Source organism: Coturnix japonica, chromosome 1 (genome assembly GCF_054131305.1).
Source record: "Coturnix japonica strain WE chromosome 1, WE-NBRP24, whole genome shotgun sequence".
NCBI classification, from domain to species: domain Eukaryota; kingdom Metazoa; phylum Chordata; class Aves; order Galliformes; family Phasianidae; genus Coturnix; species Coturnix japonica.
Genome location: NC_140663.1, coordinates 2,119,745 through 2,144,540, shown reverse-complemented (window position 1 = coordinate 2,144,540; position 24,796 = coordinate 2,119,745). Strand labels below are relative to the sequence as shown.

At 43.7% G+C, this 24,796-nt stretch overlaps 1 protein-coding gene across 3 annotated transcripts in view; it reads right to left on the bottom strand.

Annotated features, from left to right (window-relative positions):
- LOC107313179 (plexin-A4) overlaps nt 1-24,796 on the bottom strand; it is a 403,220-nt gene that overhangs the window by 65,368 nt on the left and 313,056 nt on the right. For all 3 annotated transcript variants that reach the window (XM_032449091.2, XM_015861239.3, XM_032449104.2), the window contains exons 10-14: nt 21,682-21,882; nt 13,473-13,569; nt 10,631-10,821; nt 4,549-4,700; nt 3,785-3,902 (exon numbers count right to left, since the gene is read on the bottom strand). In XM_032449091.2, coding sequence (XP_032304982.2) covers nt 3,785-3,902; nt 4,549-4,700; nt 10,631-10,821; nt 13,473-13,569; nt 21,682-21,882 — 759 coding nt within the window. The remainder of the gene's footprint in view (nt 1-3,784; nt 3,903-4,548; nt 4,701-10,630; nt 10,822-13,472; nt 13,570-21,681; nt 21,883-24,796) is intronic.

Sequence of the window (24,796 nt, the reverse complement as noted above, 5' to 3'; positions counted from 1 at the left end):
ACAGCTTTGGTAAGATGAACTCAAGACCTAAGGCTAAATCTCAAAATCCTTGCAGAATAAAGCCTGCCCTTGTAACCAGTCAGAAATGCTCTGAGCTTCCAAAGTCATCTCCGAGCCTGGGGAAACTGCAGTCATGACCACTCTTATCTCCACTATTTAATACAACTCTGGAGCTTTCTTTAGTAATATTTCTGTAGGATAAACTGGGTCTTGAATTGTCTCATTGGATTGAATTGTCTCTTCGCCCCCAAAGAAAACTACAGAGCTCACAAGCATTGAAAACTGTTGTGTCTTGAAAAGATTACTGCAAAGTTCATTGATCTACCAAAGAAACAGGTCCTGCTGTGTAGCTCAGGAGGACACCTAAAAGGAGGAGAGCTGCAATTAAGAGCATCTGAACATGCAACTCTTTCAGGCCCACATGAACCCAAACATTTCTCTTTTATCAGACGTTGATGCTGAAACAATCTCACATGGCATGCATGCCCTACACTGATACAGCACAGCATCACTCATGTTAAGTTGTCCTCTCAAATACTGCAGCCATGAGAAAGAATGCTGTCCAGATGAGTATATTTTCTCTGTTTCCCGCTTGTTTGAGCCCCTTTTCCAACCATAATACGATGTTCATCAATATATTAAAAGATGGGCACCATTCCTTAAAGGGCCTTGAATCGAAAACCTTTTTCTTGCCCTCCGACTCCATTCTTCCCAAAAGCAAGATAAAATACTTGCACTCTGAAAGCACAGATCACCCTATTGCCATAATGCAGAGAGGAGACATCCATTTTCAGGGAGAAACTTGGAGTTACAGTTTATTCTTTCATTTGCATTTTAATAGAAAAACTTTCCACTCAGTCCCAAGTGAAAAGCCACTATATGCATTTAAATGAAGGTTTTTCCTCCCCCCCCCTCTCTTTAAGAACGATGACACAAATGCTTGAAGCTCTCCTCGGCTCCTCTGAATGAGCAGGTACAACATGCAGTCACCTTATTGAGCTTTGGAGACCATTAATCCCTGTTTATAAAATGCCTGACACACACCACAGCTCCCTCTTTCACACATGCACAGCTCTCCCTGTCCCTGTGCCCTTCTGGTTAACAGCAGCATGGTTTCCTCTTTGCTTTTGTTCAATACGAAGCTGCTGCCTGGAGAAAGAGCTGAATGTGAAAATCAGACTTACAGCCCAGCAGAAAATGTATCAACAGAGCTGAGCACTTCTTATGTTTATGCTTGTCTGTTTCTGATATGGAGTTTTGGAAACTATTTTGCCTCAAGAAGTCCCTCATCTATCAATTGCTGAAGGCTGGGAAGATGTATGAGAAGAAATGAAGAACAAATACATGCTCTGTTCCTTTTACATTTACTGTGACTATTCTCTAATAGCTTTTATCAGGATCCAAAATGCAGAAGGGGTCTTCAGTATGTAGGGCTTCTCTACTTTGAGGGTACTGCCTCTTCAATTCCATACTGATGGTCATAGAAGCAAATACTGCCACCCATGAGATGGATGCTGGGAGACCACTTCCCACCTGGGAGGAAATGGGTTGAAAGTTGCCCACTTGGTGCAATACTGGATGCTTTACAAACCAGATAATGACATTTGAGTTAAAGATCTGAACCCCTTTACCCAGTATAGACATTATGGGCATTTCTTTTCCTCTCCCCAGCGGATGATAAATGCTTATGCCCCATTGAGGGCTCTTGCATATTGAAATTATATCAGCAATGCTCCTTGGCAAAGTGTTGATGCATCTTGTGACGATCTTGCTCATGGATATGATTTAGAGAGCTATTAGATTTACAGTACTATGGTTAGGCTGAGGGTGGACTTGATGATCTTTGAGGTCTTTTCCAACCTGGGTTGGACCCTTAAAGATCAACAAGTCCAACTCCCAGTCATCTGTATCTTTCTAGAGTCTTGACTACTTTCCTCTACTGTGGAACCTTTTCCTTTCTTCTAGCACCACTTTGGCATAAGCTGTCCACAGAGAAGTTGCCATGAGAGCTGTGTCTGAACTGACCTTGTGGTGAATATTGAGAACATGGCTCCCACATCACTGATCCTGGTTATAAGGGCATAGAAACACGTTGACCCACACAGTTCATGCACCCAGATATCCTTTCTATTGGTTCAATAGCAACAGCTGGAAAGGCAGTATGCAGCCTTCTCTGAGCCTGTTCAAAATGCTCTCCTGAAACACAGATGTTAGGAGCAGGCCCAGAAGAGATGCAGGCAGAGCAGCCCAAATCACACTGAGCTAAAATAAAGGCAAACTGCTCTACCATCTCTAAATTAAGCTATCTCTTTTGCAAAGCACTGAAATAAAATATTCCATTGAGTACAAATAATCAGCCCTTCCATTTCTCACAGGAGAGAGAGGGAGGCGGAACCTATTGGGCAAATTTGCCCTTGTTTTGCTTCAAACCTTTTGCAAAAGCAATTTTCCATAGGATGTGCTGTGTGTCTGGTTAGCAGCACTTAACTCCCAGGTGATGTCCATCGTTGGTTTTTAAACATCTTCCTTCCCTGAAAGCTGCCACTCACCACTTCAGGACGCCAAGGCATGTTGTGATGTTTGCAACAACATCTCTACCCTCTTGGCAGGAATATCAGAGGAAGCCAAGCCATGCCAATAAATACCTCCCACTATGAAAGCAATGGACACAGGAGGGGGCATATGATGGGCAGGCTGGGGAGCATCGCTGTTTTTTTTCTGTCAGGCACAAAGGTATCAAGGTATGCAACAGAGAAAACCCTGTAGACTTCATGCTTGTGCACGGCTGGGATAGCTGGCAGCCAGAAAGCCAGCAAGCGGTGGGAAAAGCTGTCACAGATGGACACGGATGATCAACATCAGACAGCAATTTCAAGTGTAGCAAAGGTGACATGCTGAAGTGTAATGTCCTGGAAAGAGTCCTTCTGTCAGCGAGGTGGAGGCTACTTCTTTAGGTATTTCTATGCTCCCCACATCACAGAAACACCCGAGAGACACTGGAAATCATGGAGATCGCTGCAGATCAAGGGGGAAATCTAAGATATTTACATTCATTACCAGTCCTCTTTGCCATGAACAAATGCTCAGGTATGTGTATTGTTCCAGAAAAGACTCATTCTCTTTCAGGAGTTGAGAGCTTTTGATAGGAACAAAGAGACCCTCTCATCTCAGACCTGCACAGATCTGAACAGATGAAGGCCAGGCAATGCTTGCATGTCCCCAGCAAGGGGTCTTACAGAAATAAGCAGGTCTTTTGGACAGGAAAAGCAGGCAGAAAAGGGGAGAAAGGAGCAAAAATACAAATCAAATGTGCATCATGCACTGGACTCTGCTTCTCTCTTCCATGAGGTTTTCACCATGGCAAAACTATAGTCTCAGGCTGAACTACCACCAGTATGGTGGTCCAAAAAAAGAGCCCAAAGCCTTTCCAACTACTTTGCATACTTCTCTTTCTTTCTTTCTTCTCTCTTCTCTTCCTTTTTACTTTTCTACATAGCAGTTTTAACTATTAATGAAGATTTTCTGTACTATTTTGGGCCATGGCTGTATCAAACTGTAGCTGGACTAATAATTTGAACTATTAATAGATTGTTAAAACATTAATTAGGAGAGCTATTTTTGCTCACAAAAATGATTTTGAAAGGAAATGGAAGGAACAACTCGATGTACTCAAGATGGCAGTGAAGAGCACAGAAATGGGAGTCTGGTCAGAGAACAGACACCGAGAAGCAAATCAGGGTCTGAGGACTTTCAGAGCCCAGGAGATCTTCTTGCAGGATCTTACCATAAAGTAGTAGAGCTGTGAAGACCTGGCCATGAACTCTGGTTTGCATTCGGACACACAGATCTCCACAAATCCAGCGTGCTGGCTGGGCTTGGCCTCCCCCATCTCACATACTATCCTGTGGAGAAAATATCAAAGGTTTAGGGATGGATTTGCAAACTAAGTGAGATGAAATCAGAGCAAATAGTCCATGTTCATAGGAAATGGACTGTAAACTTATCACATCCTCTGATGCTTTCATGTCCAGGAACCAAACTGTGCATTAAGTTATTTTTTATTTCATAAATAGTGGCTTTATTTTTTATTTATTTATTTATTTTCTGGTGGCACTCAATGAAGCAGATGGTTGGTTGTTGTAAATCACCACACCATCACTTAATTACTTAGACAAATACTGGACAGAGATCTGGCTCCATGAGTTCTTCTGTCCTCCAATCTTGCATGGTAGACACCTTTGCATCTATAGGGCTTATTCCTGCATGGAGAGAAAGCTGCTTCTTGGAGCTGCAGCCTCACAAACTGGGTTTGAATGCTCTCGTGGTGGCTGTTATTTTAAAAATAGATAATTTTAGGGCATATGTCATGATGATCACCTGAACCATACAACCCAAAGACATTAATAAATGGATTATTAGCTCCTGAGCTGTTGTTGAGGAATGGCCTTTAGGGAGGCTGAGGGGAATGGACTCCTCAAAGACCCCAAAGGTAGCAATAACCAGTATTAGATGTGCTGTGGCCCGCTGTCTGCCACACACCCAACTTACTGCTCTGCTGGGATGTACCCTTCCACCAGAGGTTTGCACTCCACTCCAGCCACTTTAACATGAAATGCAATGTCTCTGAACTCCAGCCCCAGGTTCTCCCCACGGATGGTCACTTTTGTCCCTCCTTCACGAGGGCCGGTCACTGGGTTGATCTGGAGAAATAAGTCAAGAAAAAAAGAGAATAATCAAACTACCTCTTTAAAGACAACATCATCCTATCAGGCAGTATGAGACCTCTTTGTCACCAAGACACACACTCGTAGTTCTGAAAACTGATCAACTGAAGTAACCAAACTACTTCAGGTACATCACTGGGTCCCTCTTCCTAGCAAATATATTACGCTTTAGACATAGTCCAACCACAGAGTATCCAAGACACAACAGAAACAGTGTCAGATTAGGTTCAGAGTAGACTGACAGTGACAGAAGCAGTAGCAGTAGTTGCTATATGCCAACACATGCCTCCAGAAGTTTTCCAGCTAACTTCATGGGAGAGCAGGGTCCAATGAAAGGGCAGCAATGGGAGCATGGATGGCTTGTTTGTAGGGTGGTGGACTATCGGCTGGGGGGTCTCTGAGCCCTAATGTGAAATGAATGGATGCCCCAGTGGTTCTGGTGGTTGACGACATTACATTTGCACTACAGCATGGACCTCTGCCAGACCTTAGGAGGGGTAGGATTGCTGCATCTCACTCAGCAGAAGCCCTGTTAGGCAGCAGAGCCAAAGCACCCTCTGAGCTCCAGAGCTATCTATTGCCATGAAGTATTTTTGGCCCATGCAGAGGGGATCTGTAAATGGGAGAGCACTCCTCATTGCATCCATCACCCATGTTCAGAAGTGGGTGAAAATTAGCTTTGGAGACACCTACTCAACACTGAAACAGTATGGATATTAAGGGTCTGACCCTTAGTTATCTCAGTTCTGCCTTTCCAATTATTTGCTGTGTCCAAATGTTTTGCCATATGACTGGATGGCTGAAAGGGCCTTCTAATGGTATTCCCTGCCGCTCATTCAGGATGTTGTGGTTGCCATCTGCCAGTCTTGGCAGGTGTCTGTGCAGTGAGGAAAGTGGAATCCCCTTTCTCAGGTCTGTACCCTTTGGCCAATTCTCTGACAACTGCGAATCCAGGGCTGGCAGCTAGATCCTTGCAAAGCAATCTGACTGGCAGGCAAAGTCAAGGCACTGGCAGGAGCAGGGCTGCTCTTGACTGCTTCCCAGCCATGAGTCTGGCACCATAGTTAGCCTAATTTTGACTGAGAGGCCAATTTTCAGGTCATAAAATTAGAGACTCGTGGAACAGTTTGGGTTGTGAGGGGCCTTGAAGATCATTAAGTTTCAACTCTCCTGTTGAAAGCAGGGACCCCTTCCATTAGATCAGGTTGTCCTAAGTCTCATCCAACCTGGTCTTGAACATTCCAGGGATGGGGCACCCACAGTTGGCTTGGACAGCCTGCTCCAGTATCTTCTCAGGTGCATCTTTAATAGTGAAAGGCTTTGGTACCCTTAGAGAATACTCTGAGACTTTAATATTAGACTCCATAAGCCACTTCTTTGATGACTGTCTTTACTTTGACTACACAAAGAGCCTACAAATGTTAATAATTTAATAGCATGGGTGATCACATACAAGTACTGGGGCCTGTAGATTAGTTTAGTGTAGACATAAATTCCTTAGCACAAGTTCCCTACAATGGTTCAGGTAGGAAACTGTGAAAAGAAACTTCAGCGTAAAGTGAAATTGAGTAAAGACTTTTCAGCTAAGTCAGAGACAGAGGGGTAGTGCTACAGCAAGGTGCAGCAATTCCAAGTAGCCAAAGCTGGAATTGACATTCTCATTGTCTCCATGCTGTACTCCAGTCTGATACTCGCAGTGATAGGCCCTGATTATTTCTGATGTCCCAACGCCACAGCAACTTCAGTTCGCGTTGAACAGAAAATAGGTTCTAATCAGGTCAGGCAACCATCTCAGGTCCAAAAAGCAGCCAAATTCCATAAGAGCTATGGAAGGTTGCTTTTTTTTTCCTGCTCTATGAGTCAACAGGACGCTTAAGTCCCAAGATCAAAATAGTACAAGATTCATGAAACCGATGGATGACATTTATTTGGGATGGTTGAAGATTTCCCCCGTGGATGATGGACAAGCAGAAAAAAAATGGGCAAAAGGTGGTTATCTTAATAAATAAATAAATAAATAAATAAATAAATAAATAAAAGGAGAAACTTAACTTAAAAAATTAGAATTAAAATGGGATTTATATTCTAAGAGAAACTAATCCTGATGTTCTTAGGTGGGGGCTCGGCAATGAAAACTTCAACCATCTGCCACTAATAGCAATTCTAACCTATTTTGATTCCGAATCAGTAATAAATATCTACTCGAGGGAAGTCTTGTATTTTAAATAATCATTTTCCCGACATCGGTTAATCCTCTCCTGATAAAATAAAACACTTCCTGCGGATGTCACTGAAAGGCTCCCATTATCACCACACCAAACCAATCTAATACATACAAAAAGTGAAAAGGGGGAAATTAAATCACAATTTCTAGTTTCTATTATATTTCCTTATGTATTAAACTTCTATTTTTTTAACGTAAGAAGCGTCATGTCCCTATGGAATAATTTTGCTATCTTTTTTCTGGTATTAAAATTGCTGTTAAGGAGCTTTCACTTGTTCTAACAAGGCATTTGTCCAGGTAGGCAGGTCTGTGGTTAATTAGGGTTCACTTATCTTTGAAAGAACTTGCTAGTATGTGGATGTATCTTATAGCAGGTCAAAAGAGGGGTGTTTTGTTTTTTGCTGGTATAACTACTGTCGCTACACAGAGTAAAAGAAGTTTTAGAGATAAAAAGGAACACTTTGCTAGAAAAGTCCTTTATTTTTTTAAACTATAGGAGAATTTGAGACCAAAGTCCCACAAACTCAATGGAAACACCATGATCCTCCTTCTGGCTCTGACTAAAGCCTGAGAACTTAAAACACTTACAGTAACTCAAATAGGAAACTTCCTAGATAGAAACTAGCACAAAACCTCCAAAAATCCCCCTTATAACAATGCAAGTTTTAAATTTTTATAGAATCATTGAATTATTTGAGCTGGGAGGGACCCTTAAGGCTCATCTGGTTCAACTTCCCTGCAGTGAACAGACATACCTACCACTCAATCAGGTGCTCAGGAGCCCCATCCAGACTGACCTTGGATGTCTCCAGGGATGGGGCATCCACCACCTCTCTGGGCAACCTGTTCCTCAATCCACCTTTATCTTAAACAAAAAACACCTTTTTCCTTATATCTAACCTAAGTCTCCCCTCTTTTGAAGGCTAACTTCAAAGCCAACTCATTTCCTTAAAGCAGGGGGACCCGGGATCCTCCCAGAATAGTACAGGAAATTTTTAAGTCCAGCTCATTGCGCTGCTTCAGATACCTACAACAAGAAGGTGTTACTGCACTGTTTTCACAGCAAGAGAGAAGGAGCCTGTTTCTATCATAGGTGCAAAAATCTGGAAAGAGACCTGTCAGTTTTTGCAGAGGGAAACACAAGCAGGGATATGAAAGCTGCCAAGAAGCCTCAGCTTTCTCTTTTAGAACCAGTGCTAAGACACTGCATTGACATTTATACCCTTTGCTAGTACCAACCATAACATACAATCATAGAATGGTTTGTGCTGGAACGGACCTTTCAGATCAAGTTCCAACCCCCAGCTTTAGGCAGGGACACAAAACCAGGCTGTTCAAAGCCCCATCCAGCCTGGCCTTGAATGCTTGCAGCTTATCACTCCTATGTAAGGTTCTGTGGCTGAACGAATCCGCTAAGCCTTTTAATTTCACTTAGTGGCAATATAAATGCCATAGCCAGGAAATAAACACAGGTTGTGGGAAGCTGTGCTCTGGGTTGCCACGTGCGTGTGCCTGTGCAAGTGTGAGGACACATGTTATTTTTCCTCCCTCGCCTGCACAGATATTTCCCTGGCTCCTGGCCAGGTTATATATGCTTTTACCAACCTCTCCAGATGTACCATTAGCTGCAATATATATCCAGTCACTTGAGATTACTTCCATGCTAATGGCTCAGAAAAAGACTTTCCAAGAGCTGCTTATGATCGCACCAGACAGTCGGAATATTTCATGAGCGAATATTGCAATAATCTGTTCGAGCTTTGGGAGCTGCTGAAGGAAATGCCAGCAGAAATAGAAGTATGTTCCTTCTGGAGCTGTAACGTGGAGAATGAGTGATTTTCACTTCATAAAGAGACTGTTGGTGCCGTATGTGAATCAAAGAACAGTAAAGAAAGGTGGATGGACCTCCACAACAGCGTGTTATCGCATGGAAAGGTCCTTGTGGTGTGGACTTCTGCTTTAGTTGGTCATCTATCATCTTCCCAATACCAAATTCTATTAATCTATTTAAAATTTCTGAATCTTTCTTAAGGTTTGAGACATTGAAAGATTCATAAAGGTTTCCCCTCAGCACCGTGTAATTTTCAAGGCCTCAGAAGTGAACTTTCAGTAGTAACTATTTATTTTGGCTGCCATTGGGTTTGTGCATCCAGATTGACCAGCTGAAGACAAATACAAGCGGGGTGAAGATCTCCACCTTGGAAACTTCATAATTGGTATTGCACTTGGGCAATACAACTCACTGAGTACTTGGGAGAGTGAAAGACTATGGGAAGATGGATAGAAACAAAATCAGAGGAGCTCTTTTCAGTAGCATCTGGAAAAAACAGACTATACCCAGAGTTTACTCTTAAAACCATAGACATAGACAAAACTATTTTACCCATAGACATGGGTTTGGGGTTCATCCATAGCACCCATATCTTTTGACTCTTTGATTCCATGGTTTCTAGATAAGTTGCCCACTTTACATTTCATATTAAACAACAACCAACGAGGCTAGATATTCCTCAGTTTTTTTCCCCTCTTCTTCCCTGTCTCATTTTCTTCCTTACTATTCTCAGATGTAAAATAAGGCCCTATTCACTCTGCAGGTTTACTTATCTTAATTAAGGTACAGTGACTGGGAAATGCTCAGGATGCAGTTGGTACGGGTGCAGTTTCCCATTATTCTGGCTCACATCTGTCACTCTGTCTGCCTATGACCTTGAAAACGTTGTTCATCATTATGGCAAAGGCATCCTAAGAGCAGATAAAATCACTGTAGACTGGAGTCCTGCTTTCCCCTTCTTGCTGTCTCTCCCTTCCTCTGTTTCCCCCCTTTCTTTTCTTTCTTTTATCGCTTCCCCAGCTCTTCCTTTGACCTGCTCAGCATAATCAATAGGAAACATTCCAAAGGACTCTGCAACCTTGCGACATCCACCCATCATTGCCTTCATTCCCTTTTTATCACTTAATTAGACTGCTTCACTTAGTCTTAGCTTGAGCCTGCCTTTTCGTCTGCCTTTTCCTTGATCCTTGTACATGGCTTTGATCGACCAGTTGGGACATCTTTCACCTTGCAAAGACAACCAGGCAAACCCAAGAACTTTATTCTGCTGTAGTTGAGTCTTTTTTTTTCCCCAGACAGAGACTTTACCCATGTTCTACTACAAGGAAGCATGAACTACAACCTGCCCTCTTTCTTTGACCTTCTGTCAGTAAATCTCAAAACACTCTGGAATCACTCAACATCTCCTCTCATCCAGTTTGGCCAGAGTGTTCTTTTCAAGAGAGCTGCACTCTTTTGATAACTCTCGCATAGTCTACCTGGGATGCCCCCAAGTGTCTTTTCTCACCTCCAGCTACACCTCTAGAAGGCCTAGGTCTCCTGAATGCTGTATGTCAGATTTGACAAATCCATGTGGGCTGCTCAGACGCCCTGAGGTCTTCCACTAGCAGACCGTGATGCACAAATCATTCATGTTCATATTGACTACAGTAGGAAAACACATCTGAAGCTGTGTGCTTCTCTTTGAAGCACACCATAGCCCTTCATCCCCATATTCACTTGGGAATTTGCCTGATTCATGTTCATATCAATCCTGACTTTCCCCTCACCAACCCAAAGACAAATCAAGAAAATAAACCAAGAGAAGGGCACAAGAGGGAATCCACCAGCTCTTGTATATCCATGACTTACATCTGTGATCTTGGGGTTGGTGCATTTGCCTTTGGTGCTGGACAACTCCAGCCACTGGCTGTCCTGGGCTGGGCAATGCTGCTTCAGTGTGCACTGGTTCTGCCCCTCACACCAGCCACACTCGAAGTCCGGGTCGGCTTTCAGGCACAGGCCACAGCTATCCCGCATGGCCCCACACTTGTACAGATGAACTGCAGGGACAGGAAAACAGAGAGGACCTCAGAGATGCAGACAGAATGGGTGAGCAGTGGGACTTCAGGGGCGGCAATGAGGTGAAAGCTGGGATGCTCATCCCAGAGGCAGGATGGGGCTTTTGCAGGGGAATAAATAATACAGGATAAAATGCTTGTACCCTCAGTGAAACAAATTACACTTGTCAGAGTTCATCTCCCATGCAAAGTATTTCACAGAATCAGAGATTTGTAGGGGTTGGAAGGGACCTCTAGAGACTATTCGGTCCAATCCCTCTGCTAAGGGAGTTGCTACTTCTTTAGAGTAGGTTGCAAAGTAAAGCATCCAGATAGGTCTTGAATATCTCCATATTTGTCGAAGCTAAGAGCAGAAGGAGGGATACAGTCATCAGTGTAGAATGATGGGCTGCAAGAGAGAAATTGGGAAGATACGTGGCCAATGACATGCCCTCAGCCTCTCCCTTTTCCTGACAATGTCTGAATGACATCCAGTGATGTTTCAACAAGTCTCAGCCTCAGCTCTCCATCTATAAATTACTACACCTGCTTTACCCACCATCTAAACTCCACATGGGGAATTCTACTGGAATACCCTACCCAGAACTGAGTGTAAAGCTACTCAGGTTTTCCCCTAAACAAAAAACCTAAGAGAGAACAATAAATAAAGCAGCTCTGTATATGAGGCTGAATCCAGAGTTTTACCATCAGCCTTCACTCTTCTTCTGCTTCAAAAATTCAGACTATTTTACACTTTAAAGTACTAAGTTGATCCCTTTCTAATACCAACAGCAAAGATTAGTGCTTAGCTCTGTTTTGGGCTGCTAATAAGTGATTAGAGGCAAAGCTTTTTTCCAAATAAAGCCTAAAATTCTTGCAGTACTATGAAATAAGATCAAGTTATTTGTCCTTATTTTACAGTTGAGTAAACTGAGGACTGAGTTGCACAGGGTCCTAATAGCAAAAACCTGCTCCCTGAGGCTGAAGATGGCAGAACTGAGTCTTTCAGATTAGTTTATTTCTGTATTTATGTGGATGTTGGTGGTTTTCTTTTAAGATATGGGATTTTCCCTTTGTACTTCTGGGCTGCCATGCCAGTAAGAGACTAAAGTCTTGTCTGTGGTTATTATCATGAACAATCCAAAAGCTCAAAGGCTTTGAATCTTGCTGAAAAGCTTTAGCTCTCACTCCATACCTATGCCATGCTCTCCCAGAAATCAGCAAGTATTGCTCAATGCTTTCAGCCTACCAGCCCAGCCTTATGAGTTGCTGGCTGTAACAGCAGTGGCATCTTGATTGGTCTTAGAAGCAATGTACCTTTAGAAGCAATGTACCTTCAGTGCAACTTCACTTAGAAAGACACTGGAGCTAATCACTGAATCATATAATCACTACTGTTGGGAAAGACCTCTCAGATCATCTAGTCCAACTGTCCACCCATCATTAATATTGCTCACTAAGCCTTGTCCTGCCTCTGTCTCTCTCTCAATTTTGCATAGAAGAAAATCTACTCCAAAAGCTCTGATAATGGATTATATTTGTTCTTAACTACTACTACATCTGTGTTAGTAAATAAAAAGTTCTGTGTGTCCATGAAAGCATGTTCTATGCTTCCATGTGACACAGCCAAATGCATCTGGCTATTATCGTCCTGCCACAAAACATGATGGTATAATCCAAGCCATTCCTCTGATGGGAAGGAGGCACACCATGGGATGAGGAGTTGCATTCTATATTGCTTTCCAGTTTCAATGAGGCGTTGGTGGAAACCTCATCCATCGCTGCTCAGCTCAAGGTTGGGTGTGAAATAGTACGAAAAGAACTTGGGAGCACATGATAGGGAGAGATGGAGTGGGAGAAGCAGCGGAAGGTGTCCAAGAAAAGGGAAGGTAAAGTGAGAGAGGGAGAAACTTCTGAGAGGTGGTTGGTGTAAGAAGGAGAGGCTGCAGGTCTGTGCTGTATATGCAAAGGCTGAGAGCAGAGGGAATCTGGGGGAAAGTCTGCCATGTGGTTGGTTGAGGGTAATGAACAAGAAGTAAGAGAAAGTGAATGGACCTCCCATCTCTGGCAGGCAATTGTCTCAGGGTTGGATAAGCAATAGCCCTCTGTGAGAGGCACACCAACTCTGTGCCATGCATGGCAATTAGAGCCAGGCTCTGGGCAGGAGGCAGACATCAGTCCTTTGCTGTTAAAACGTTTTGTTTTGTTCAGTCTCTTCCCACTGACAAAGCTGCAGCCTGTCTCCTCCCTCTCTCCCTTCCCCTGCTCATTACCACATCGCCTCTGAGCAAAGAGTGCCCACTTTCCTGACGTGTTAACTTGAAGAACATTCATTCCAGGAGAAATAAACAGGGGGAGAAGGCAGGAGGAGTAAGGAAGGAAGACACACACACACAAATATGGAGAGAAGCAGGAAGCAAAGGTGGTGAAAAAAGAGGGAAAGCCATGCAAGTGGGAGGAAGAGTGGTATTTCTGAGAGGGGGAAAAAAATATATATCACAAAGCACATAAAAAATTGGTAATTTGCAGAGTGCAGAGAACAAGCCTGCAGCAGACAGCGCGGGGAGATGGTGGCAGCTTTGTTAAGTGTAGGGAGGGATGTGGCCCGTTGCTAAGGTTACCGCTTCCAAGGACAAGTTGAAATAATTCTTTACCTTTGTTCTGTGCTGGGTTGTCAATGTTGAAATTCCCGTTCCATACGACCGTCAGCTCCACTGGCAGGCTGTTAATCTCCATCCCTTCGTACGAATACTAGAAGAAAAGGAAAAAATGAACCCAGAGTTATTTCACGCCCAAACACTGGGTTCCGGGGAAGGGGGGGGGGCAAGAAGTGGTATCATAAGTTGTGAACAAGAGAAATTGAGCTGTCACCTGGCATCCTACCTGCCATTACCTCCATGAAAGCCACAGGAAGCTCTCAGAGCTGTGGTTCTCAATGAAGCAAGCTGTGTTTATCTCACTAACACATAAATCCTAGCTGTTAGGTGAATATTTTGTGTTTTAAGCATATATGCACATGATAGGGCTTGGAAAAGTACTTTCTAGCTGTGGAGCATAGTTCTGAAGGATATTCTGCCAACGCTTGGGTGCATCTCTAAGGTTAGCAATGAGTTGTTAGAGTTAGGGTAGTGTGTTTAGGTTGAGGTTGGACTTGATGATCTTGAAGATCCTTTCCAACCTGAGCAGTTCTATGATTCCATGACTCTATTATGTTTGTATGCACTGTATGTATTTGGATATAGCATCCAAATATACCTCTGCTGTGTACCCCAAAGGTACTGAATATATATCCATGCTTATCTACACCGGTGTCATTTTGAAGAGCTCTTGAAAGCTGAGTGAAGTATCTTAGAAATGCCTTAAAAAGGGGAAAATGGAGGTTCTGTGTAATTATAGACCTGTCAGCCTAACTTGGCTTCCCAGAAAGAAAGTACATCAAATTATTAAACAATCAATTTATAAGCACCTGCAAGATGATAAGGTGATAAAAATCAGCCAGCATAGATTTGTCAAGAACAAATTGTGTCAACCCAATCTAATTTCCTTTTTTGACAGGCTTAATGGCTTTGTGGATAAGAGGAGGCAGCAGATGTGATTTATGTAGATTTTTGTAGAGTATTTGCTACTGTCCTGCAGGAGATTCCCATAAAAATAAATAAATACGTAAATGGGGGAACATGATCTAAAAGAAGCCACCATAAAGCCCACGTAAAAACTGTAAGTCAGAAAATTCATCGTTGGGCTGGGAGGGCTTTTCAAAAGAAGTTTAGTCCCAGCTCTGACATTATTCCATGTTTTTACTGCTGACTTCATTGATGGACTGCAGATCATGCTTACAGACTTCGTGAATGACTCCGTCTGGGGGGAGGGCGCAAGAACGTCCAAAGGCAGGGTTAAGAATTCAAAACAAACTTGACAAATCATAGAACCAGGCCAAAATCAACAAACTGAAATTCAGCGGAGGGAAGCAGTGAGCATTCTTTGATACAAGAAATCAATGCAAACAAATGTGGAGTGGGAGCGAGTGGCCAGCATTGCATTGAAGGGTCTGGGGACCGTTGAAGGTCACAAGCAGATTGCGAATCAACAGTGCCATATTGCTGCCAAAAAAAACCAAACAAATCTCAATTGGGAATGCACTAGACAAGAGTTTCCTATACACACAAGTCCCAGGAGGCAATTATTTTTCCCTATCCAGAACCAGAAAAGCTTCAGCTGGTGCAAGGAGTATCCAGTTTCTAGAAAATCTGTATTAAGAAAGGCACTGAAATCTTGTGAGAGAGTGAGACAGACTTAAACAAATACTTGTCAGGCACAGTCAAGGTACATAGATCTGGTCTTAATGAAGAAAATGAAAGCTGGTCTCTGGAGGCCATTTCCAGCCTGGCATTTGGAGATTTCTCTGACACATAGTATTTAGGGCATTTTTTTCCAGTCAGATTTTGGTTTATTCTGAGTTGGTTCACCCAGGGTTCACCCAGTTACCCATCAGATCCCACTGAGCATCTCCATCAACAGCTTCCATCTAACACCTCACCAAAAGGCAAAAAGCATCCTAAATGGGAGAGGATGCATTGCTGCAACAGTTCCTTAGAGGACAGAATGGGAGCAAGTCAAGAAGGAGGGAGATGTGTCATGCTATACTGACTGCACTGGGAGCAGGACAAACTCCTATCCAAAAAGAAAGAGATGTTTTCACCTCTATGTGACCAAACATAACATTTCTGCCCAGAGAGGTGGTGGACACCCCATCCTTGCAGACACTCAAGGTCAGGATGGACTGGGCTCTGGATGGGGCACTGAGAATCCTGATCAAGCTGCAGGTGTTCCTGCTCATTACAGGGGACTTAGACCAGATGTCCCTTCCAACTCAAATGATTCTATGATTTTATGAAATACACTTCAATGAGCTGCCTGGTTTTGCTGGATATGTCTTACAGACAAAAGAGTTCACCATCACTAAAAGTCTCAGCTTGGTTTTCCACAGAGATGTGAAAACTCTGAGCATTTAGAGGTAGGTTTTTCTATTTCCACTAATTGTCATATAATTGCACGTTAAAACCATGTATGGTGATTTCTGTCCATTACAGCACAGTGAGTGCTAGTTGCATGGTAATTTCTCTTTGGACAAACTAAACATGATTAGCTAGAAATCTGCAGAACCCTGTGATTATGATCTAGTTGTAGGGTATTTACGGGCATAAGCTTTGTGGTTACCATGGAAGTAAAGAGCTGCTGCAGGTTAGCAGAGTCCTGTCTGATAGGGCTGTACCTCATTCACTATTAGCATTTTTATGACACTTCTCAGTGTCGCTGCCAGGAAGATGCAAGATGATGCAGAGCCACTTGGACTCACAACGGTGACTTTTCACAGCTTTATGGAGCTAGGAGAAACGATAGAAAGGCTGGAGTGGAAAGGAAAGTGCTTGAAAAATGGAGAATAATTAATCTTCTGTCACTCGGGAGCTTTGCTAACACCTGTGCATGGCACTCTGCAAATGTCAAATAGAAATGGGAAGGAGCACATATACAGAATGACTGGTCACCCTTAAGTAACAAGCTGAGTCTGTAGGTGCCTGAAAAAGCACTAATTTCTGTCTCAGCAGATCCTTGTGTGTGTGCATTGGGATTTATCTGTTAGGAGAGCATAGGCAGGGCTGCCAAGGGACAGGCAATGGGAGTCCCTCAGAGCCTTTCATCTCACTTAGGATCCCAAAGCCAACAGCAGGAGCCCAGCTGGGATTGTAGATCTTATCTGCCTACAGCACTGTGGACAAACACATATTAGTGTTCTTAGCTCAGCTGAATTGAGCCAGAACTGGAAATGGATGTGAGGGAATACATAAGATCCCCATGGAAGAGATCCAAGGATGATGCCAGATGGGGCTTGGGAGGAGGATGCTCATGCTGCCATGCCCACACAGCTCATGGGCTGCACAGCAGCAAAACAGAGTAATTTGCAAAGTACCAGGGAATAGATGTTCTGCCCTGTTCTGACCACAGGAGCTACCAACTCATTGTGGTCTCTGTTCAAAGTCTGTTGAACTCGAGAGGAGTCTTTGAAAAGGATTTGCTCAGCTGTAACAATAAGATGGAAATACATTTCAGAGGAGAAAAAAGGGCTGATGTATTGATCTGCAGGAGTCACAGCAGAGATTCCAGGATATTCCTGCTAGAAGCATTCAGACCACTAAGGCTGGTTCCTATGTATTGCCTTGCACAACTTCCTCCAGCACAGGCAAAATTGCTCAAAAGACATAAACCTGACCCCGAAGACTGCAAAATCTGGTTTCCCACTATGCATATCAAATGAAAGTAGAAAATTACAGGCAATTGAGAGGACCAAACTGAGAAAAAGATGCTGCCCTTCCGGAAAGGAAGGCTGGATCTCATCAGGAAATGCCAAAAAGCTGCTAGAAGGAGCTGCTGTAATTCACAGGAACAACACATTGTGTTTTGAACTCTGCAGCACCAGCTCTTTGTCTCTTGAAATCTTTCCTGGTATCAGATATTCTTACAACAGGGGCTGAGCCCATCACGTCACTTGGCCACTTTGCCACTCTGTTAGCAGCTTAACATTTTGTACACAAGCCACTATAAACACATCAACTGTTTGTCTCCTGGAAGTTCACCATGAAGTTTACTAGCCTCAGGCTGAGAGCATAGCTGCAAAAATCACAGCTATCAGATTTATAACAGCTATGCAAACATTAGCTGACTGCCTAGATAGATGTTTTGCTTTGCAGTAATCTGCAAATTCCTAGCTCCTCTGGGCATCCAGTTAACGAGCACCCTGTATTAAAGGAACTCAGCTTCACAGACCAGTGAAGCTGTGGATTGTGTGACTGCACAGCCATGCAGAGGGAGGTAACCTCTTGGTGCATCATCCTGAGATGTTATATCATAAACCAAAGACTTTTGGTAGTTTGTTTAGGGCACATTTAGGACAATACACTGGATGGAGCCTTGGGCAACATGATCTAGTCCCTGAGCTAGAGGCTGGCAACTCTACCCACAGCGAAGGGGGTTGGAACTGGATGACCTTTGAGGTTCCTTCCAACCCAAGCCATTCTAAGATTCTACAATTCTATGGGTCTGTGATTCTATGATCCTATGACTCTATCATTCTAATGAATAAACCAAGAGTGATTACATGATGCACCTCCAGATATATTGCTACATATCCAGCAGCAAAGGAACATCTGCAAGCAAGCAGCGTTCCATTATTGAGTGTTGCTTTGCTTTCCCTAACAGCACCAAGACCAATTTTATGATTAGACCTTGGGCCTGGGGACTGAATTCCGTTACTGGCTCTGGTGTGACCCCATGCAAAGCATTTAATCTCTCTTTGCATCAATTTTCCAGCCATAAGCAGGAGGCATAAACCCTCATGCCCACAGACATCCCATCTCTTTGGACTCTTTGCTTACTAGAGCTGGGATCAAACCTCTGTGTTTCTGTATCACCCACTACAATCGAGCCCACATTTTGACTGGTAGGTTATATGTTCTACTTGAGGTATGACTCAACCCTGTACTCGTCTGCCTTTGGCCACCCATAAGTGTGTTTTCCTATGGTTTTTGTGAATAGATGCTCTTCTTATTTTTTTCTTTCTTTTTATTTTCTCACTCTCCTTTGTGAGCCATGACACAGAGTCAAACGCTTCTGAGATCTTTCACTCAAGTGCAACAAGGTGACATATTTGCTTTTCCTATTCCTAAGATACACTGCACCACCTCGGGTCTAACAGCACACAGACCTGTGAAGGGCTTTGAGGGAAATCAGCAGCGGGGATTCCACTGCTAGAAATCAGCCTGTGCTGTTTGTAAGTGCCAAGACCAGACAAAGCAAACATGTGTGCTTAGATCACTGAAGCTGGTAATGGCAGTGATCATGGCATGGTCAGGCAGGTCATCTCTCACCAATATCCCTGTTTCTTACACTGAAATTTGCTGACTTTATTGGACTGATTCTAAGTGCTGAGTCTACCGGTGCTTCCCATTGAGGAGACTATTCCCTGACCTGATAGATCTAGCAGTTCCAGCCATTTCTGCTGACATTTTTACTTACTTATTTATATGCCTCCTTAGCTCTCCTCCTTTTCATTTCCTCCCATCACTCTGTGTCCAGACTGTCGACAGAGCTATCATAAGCGCAATAAGGAATGGCAGGCAGGGTCTCACCGAGTGATAATTGTGTGCCTTGGGTGGTGTGATAGAGGACAAAGCCCAGAGCTGAGAGGCTCAAACCACTTGACAAGAACAATAATTGTCCCGAAGCATGCTGTCTGCGGTGACTTATTGCTGTTATCAAATGAAATATCTCTGGGAAAGACAAAGAAAGATACAGAGCTGGCTATTGACTGGACCAAGCACCTAGGCACCATCAGTGTTGAATATGACGTTACCGACAGACCATCAGATAGGTTGGTCCCACCTGTGTATCTTTAAAACACCTCTTAATTGAGCTTGGAGCCACTTGGAAAAGCTCCTGCTTAAGATGGAAGGATGTGGTTTTGATCTTTGCTACTCTGGTGTAGATCCTGAGGGAGTGGGCAGTCAAGAGCAAAAATAATGTGTTTTTTTTTTTCTTCTTGAATTTTTGCATAAGATATTCTGCAAAAGCTGAATTTGAGCTCATTGGTGCCTACTTTGTGATGGGAGGGGATAGAATTTGAATCTTATGGAGGAAAACAAGCCAAGAATGATGCTTAGTCTAGCATGCATCTCCAAAAGAACGATCTGCTGGCAGGATAGCATCCCTTCAGGGACACAACATCACATCAGATCCTCCCACCCTCCTTTGGACCTTCTCCAAGCCTGCAATGCAGGTGCTACGTTCAGTTTTCATCTAGCAACTCTGCTGAATAAAAAGCTCTGTTGAAGGGGGCCGATTCAATTTGCAAACATGCTCATACGTCTGCTTCTAAAGCCAAGTGACCCTCAGAGCAGAGGCTCACTGTAGCTCAGTGGCTCCAGACTGAATGCTAATTTTATCAGGTAAGGAATAATCATGATGTCAGAGAAGTAAAATGAGAGGAGACGAGAGGAGAGGAGAGGAGAGGAGAGGAGAGGAGAGGAGAGGAGAGGAGAGGAGAGGAGAGGAGAGGAGAGGAGAGGAGAGGAGAGGAGAGGAGAGGAGAGGAGAGGAGAGGAGAGGAGAGAGAAAAGAAAGGGAAAGGAGAGGGGAAAAGAAGAAAGGAGAGGAAGAGAGAAGCAGACAGATGAGGTCAAAGAGATGAGTTTCATCCAAAATACGATTATCCCCATTGAGAAACAGAAACCCACCCAAGACATCACCTAACAAGGGACAGGAATGCTACAGGCAGTGCACATCAGAGAGGTCATAGACTGCTTTGGCATTGGTGTTACACTCTGTCCTGTCACACTGCACAGTTCAGGAGTAGAGCACTCTGGCAGCAAAACAAATGCAAAAGTCGACACAGTGTTGTCATAGCACTCTGGCATCCCATTAGCAAATATATCCAAATATATTCAGTGAATCCAAATTCTCTGGTCCAAGGTACTAGCAGCCTCTTGCAGCATGCAGGTAGTAAGAGAACAGTCACCATTATGTCTCAAAATCAGGTTAAATTACTGAATGCCACAAACTAGGAGGCTGACAGAGACGCCCTAGGACTGCTGAGGCAGTCAGTCCCTCACTTAGCCCAATTGTACTTAAAATCACCGTTTCTGCCAGGTATTTCATGACTCTAAAGAGTGGCTGCACTGACTTTTTGGACACATTTGTAGACTCAGGTCTATTTAATATTCCTTTAGCCACAGGCTTTCACTGTTATGAATAAAAAAAGAAATCAAACCATTTTTTTTTCTTGGAAAGTGCAATGCCTTCTCAATTACTCAGCCCCTTGATTTCTGTGGAAACTCAAATCTGGACGCTCACAGGCCACTAAACAGAATTGACAATCAGGGAGGAGAGGGAAAAAGGAACGAATATGACAGCGTCGCTGGGAACAGTGTTTTTGCAACAGATCATGAAATGTGTGAACTGCCTGTAATCTTCAGCACGCTGCTTAATGCAGCAGAATATGTTGTGATGGATTTTAACAAACCCTGCCCGGCATGGAGTGGCAGAGCTGCAGTGAAGTGGCTAAAGCCTGTAATTAGCTCTTTGGCTAATAAATCATCTCATAATAGCAATGAGAATGACTCAAATGTATGTCTAGGAGACATGAATCTGATGGAGAAACCTCTGGAGAAGGAGTGTTAGGAGACCACCATGGCGCATACTTACAGCTCCTGGCAGCAATGCCTGTGTTTGCCCCAAGGACTGATATTTCTGTAATGACAGCACCACTGTGACTCACAGAGGACTCTGGCGAGGAGATTTAGCAGCTCTGCACTGCAGATAGGGAAGTGGAGGTGTTGAAGGGATTAACCAAAGGTCATGGGGTGGATCAGTGGGTGGGGAAGGTTTGGCTCAAACTCATTTTGGACACACTGCTGATGCCTGTTAAACTGTTTATGTGGATTTTTATGGTCTATCACCAGTTCTCTGATTTAATAACGTTAATTATCAGGGTTGACTTTAACATTTGTCCCTTCAGAAACCATCTGGAATACGGACAAGGATGTGGCACTGTCAGGGTATGGGCAGTTTAACCACGATATAATGTCTATTGGTCATGGTTAAGGTGCTCCAGCATGGCCAAATGCTGGGATCCAAGGATGTAGCACTACTGTTGGGTAATGCAAGCCAGACTTAACTTAAGAAGCAAAACAGGTGGTTTGCAATCTACAAAACAGTCTACCCCTGACTTTAGCTGGAATTGAGTATATGAGGAGACAGAAAGGGCCTCAACACAACACCAGATCCCATGAGGACAGAGCTGTGGGCACTCACCGAAGTGTTCTGGCACTGCACACTGGAGCTGTTGAACCTCAAGGCAGGCACCCGCTGCTCATTGCCCTGGATGTTCAAGATGCATTCGTAGCCTCGCTGGCCAGACTGTGGCTGGGGCAGGTTTTTGGCCTTCAACGTGATCGGTTTGATCACTTCCACTGGCACCAGGATCTTCTCGGCCTGCAGCAGCTGTGGGCAGTCCTGGGGAAAAAGAACACCATACAGTAAGTCAACACATGATTTTCCCAAACCCATGTGGAGTCCTCAATCTTCTCACTTCTACCTTTTACAAAGCTGTTGCACCTCCTTCCATTTCAGCCTATTACAAGGGGCTCATGGGGGGATTACTGAAATGGCTCAGATAAACAGGTGAGGAAGGAGTGCTTTTACAGACTTTTCCCATCTCCTTTTTCTCACTGGAGAACTTTGACCTTCAGGAATCACCATCCCAAGAGCATCCCTGGTCAGGATCAGTTGGTACAAGCAGAGACAGAGAGAACTTCTACCTAAAGAGATATATGCTTAACCTGTAGTTGTGACATTGGACAACAAGAGGAAGAATACTCATCCAGGGCTGAAGAGTAAGAAAAGGAATTTAAGGGCTTGGAAGTGGAATTTATGGCTTATGAGAGCTTGTTAGAGCAGATGGCAGAAGCATCTTTCTGAAGCAAACAGCTTAGGAAGATAAAGAAATGGATTAGACGTGTAACATCTGCACTTAGACAAACCAGAAACAGAATTACAAGAGGTATCAATCATCACACTGTGGGTGTGAGCCGATCCATGGCCTGGGGGAGGAAGAAAATCCAGCATCCACCCAGCATGCAACTGTAATAAAGTCTGGAAGCCTTCCTGAGTCCCCACAGAGTGTCTGTCTGTCTTTGCCACTGGGGATGGAAGAGCTCTGGGGCAGCGTGACTTCTTCTCCTTGCTTACTGGGGGATGATAATGGTGTAAGTATTTGACAACTGCGGATGGATTTCAATTTGCCTTGCCCAGGCTAACATCAGAACGTGAACAGCCCAGCACACAGTCAATGGAGCATGATGAAGGTGAATCATCTCTTCAGCTTTAGGAAATGAGGCATAACCTAACCCTTTATGATATAGTCCAATAATACCCCAGGAGGCAGGAGAAAGACCACCCTAATGGTTTGGGCTATGTTAAAGTAAGCGTGAGAGTGTCTAGTTCTAGTGTCTAGTGCTCACTCTACCTGATGCCACATGCAAATACCCTCTGGGACTGTATGCCTTCCACACCTGCAAATTTTCCCTTGCACGGACCTGCCTATCCTACATGTACCAGGGCCTACAAATTAGCTCCCTTTTCTCTCTTTGGGCGTAAGAACAGACCTTGGCACCACCTTCTTCATTATTTTCTACCCCCAGCCAAAGTGGTCGAGAGAGAGATGCACTGGCAAAGTGAAACAGTGGGACAGGAGGATAGGAAAGCCCTATCTGCTGCTGAGCAGCCATGTCCCAAGAGTGGGCATTTTGCCTGATGTCTGTCAAACAGAAAAGCTTTTGAAGGGGACTGGAGGATGGGGGGTTGAAGATAGTCAACTATGTTACCTGCAGGCCAATCCCAGCTCCGCAGGCTGGTCTTTCTTGTTTAGCTTTATCCCATTCCCCCCAACCACTGGTTCTGTAACCTTTCCGATAACACTTGTTTCAAGTTCATTAACAAGCAGCGATTGTGGCAGCCCCAAAACAGGATTCGTTTGCATATAAAAAGCTTTGCAATGCTGTGAGGAAGTTCATTATAGATAATTGAAGAGGCAAGCGCCATAAAGAGGAAATCCTCCCAATGTGGCTTTATCTGATTGACCTAATGTTCTTTCTAATTGAAACGGGGGGGAAAAGGCAATTTCATTAGGTGATGTGCCGCATTAAAGCTAAGAACTTGGACTAGGCTCCGGGTTCAAATCCAAACACAGAACTCATTTTGTAGCCTGTGACAGTCCCTGCCCAGTCAGCTCTGGGTGCCTGCTCAGGATTATACATTTGAGGGTATAACATCAACCTGCTTGGAGATGACCCTGTAGCAGGAAGCAAGCAGAAGGGTCTTCATCCTTCCTCTGCAGTGTGCATCACCTAAGCTGGAAGAGCAGTTTTTCTCATCATGGATGGGAAGTAAAAGCACCCATTATCCACTACTGTACAAAAGAAAGGCACAATTCCATCCCATTTGTCTTTGGTATATAATAAATTAAGCCTTCCCCTGTAAGGGGAGTTGGTTCAGACTCCAAAGGAGCTAAAATCCAGTTTAATCTGTATCAGGGCATATGTGAAAGCTGACTCTTGTTGATTAATTTGGTGTGTGTAGCTTCATTCTATTCCTTAAATGCTTCCAAATGAGTCAGCCCTTTAAAAATAATATCCTCCACCCTTGCCAATTACTCATATCAGCAGTGATGCACTCCTCAAATCACCAATTTTTGCCAGTTATCAAGTCAGAGAGCTTTTGTAGTGAAAACACCACAAGAAATGAGCTGCACTCATTGGGTTGTTGCTAGTTTAATTTTCCTTATTTATAACTCCTCATAGAATGCCTGCAAATGTGTTTTGCTGTAGCAGAAGTAACGAAGTCTCAGTAATACGAGAGCCCCCCGTCTCCTTCTCTTTCATATAAGTGTTACAACACTCATCACTGCTATACCTGAGTGAGTCCCCAGTGAACTGCCATCATGAAGAGTCTGCTAAGGAGAGGGATGAAATCTCTCAGAGGTTGTGTGGTCTTATAGCCCTGAGCTAATTGCTTTGCTTCCTTTACGGTGCCCCATACGTGCCTGGTTATGATTTCTCGGGGGTCTCATCATGTTATTTCACACTCAAAACTGGAGACAGATGAGAAATTCTGAGTTATCATCATTTCCCAGGTATGAAACATGTAGATCATGTGATACTGCATGGGGTTGGTCCTAAAGTTATTTAGTACAGTTTTAGTGTTGCTACTTATGGCCAGTACCATGAGCCCAGATCTCACCAAAGCATTTTCCATTTTCTGAAGGAAAATGGGTTTGATTTACTCTTACATGTCAGGGGCTGCTTCCATGGGCAGCCTGTGCCAATGCTTCACAACTCTTTCTGAAAAGATTTTTTTCCCTAATATACAA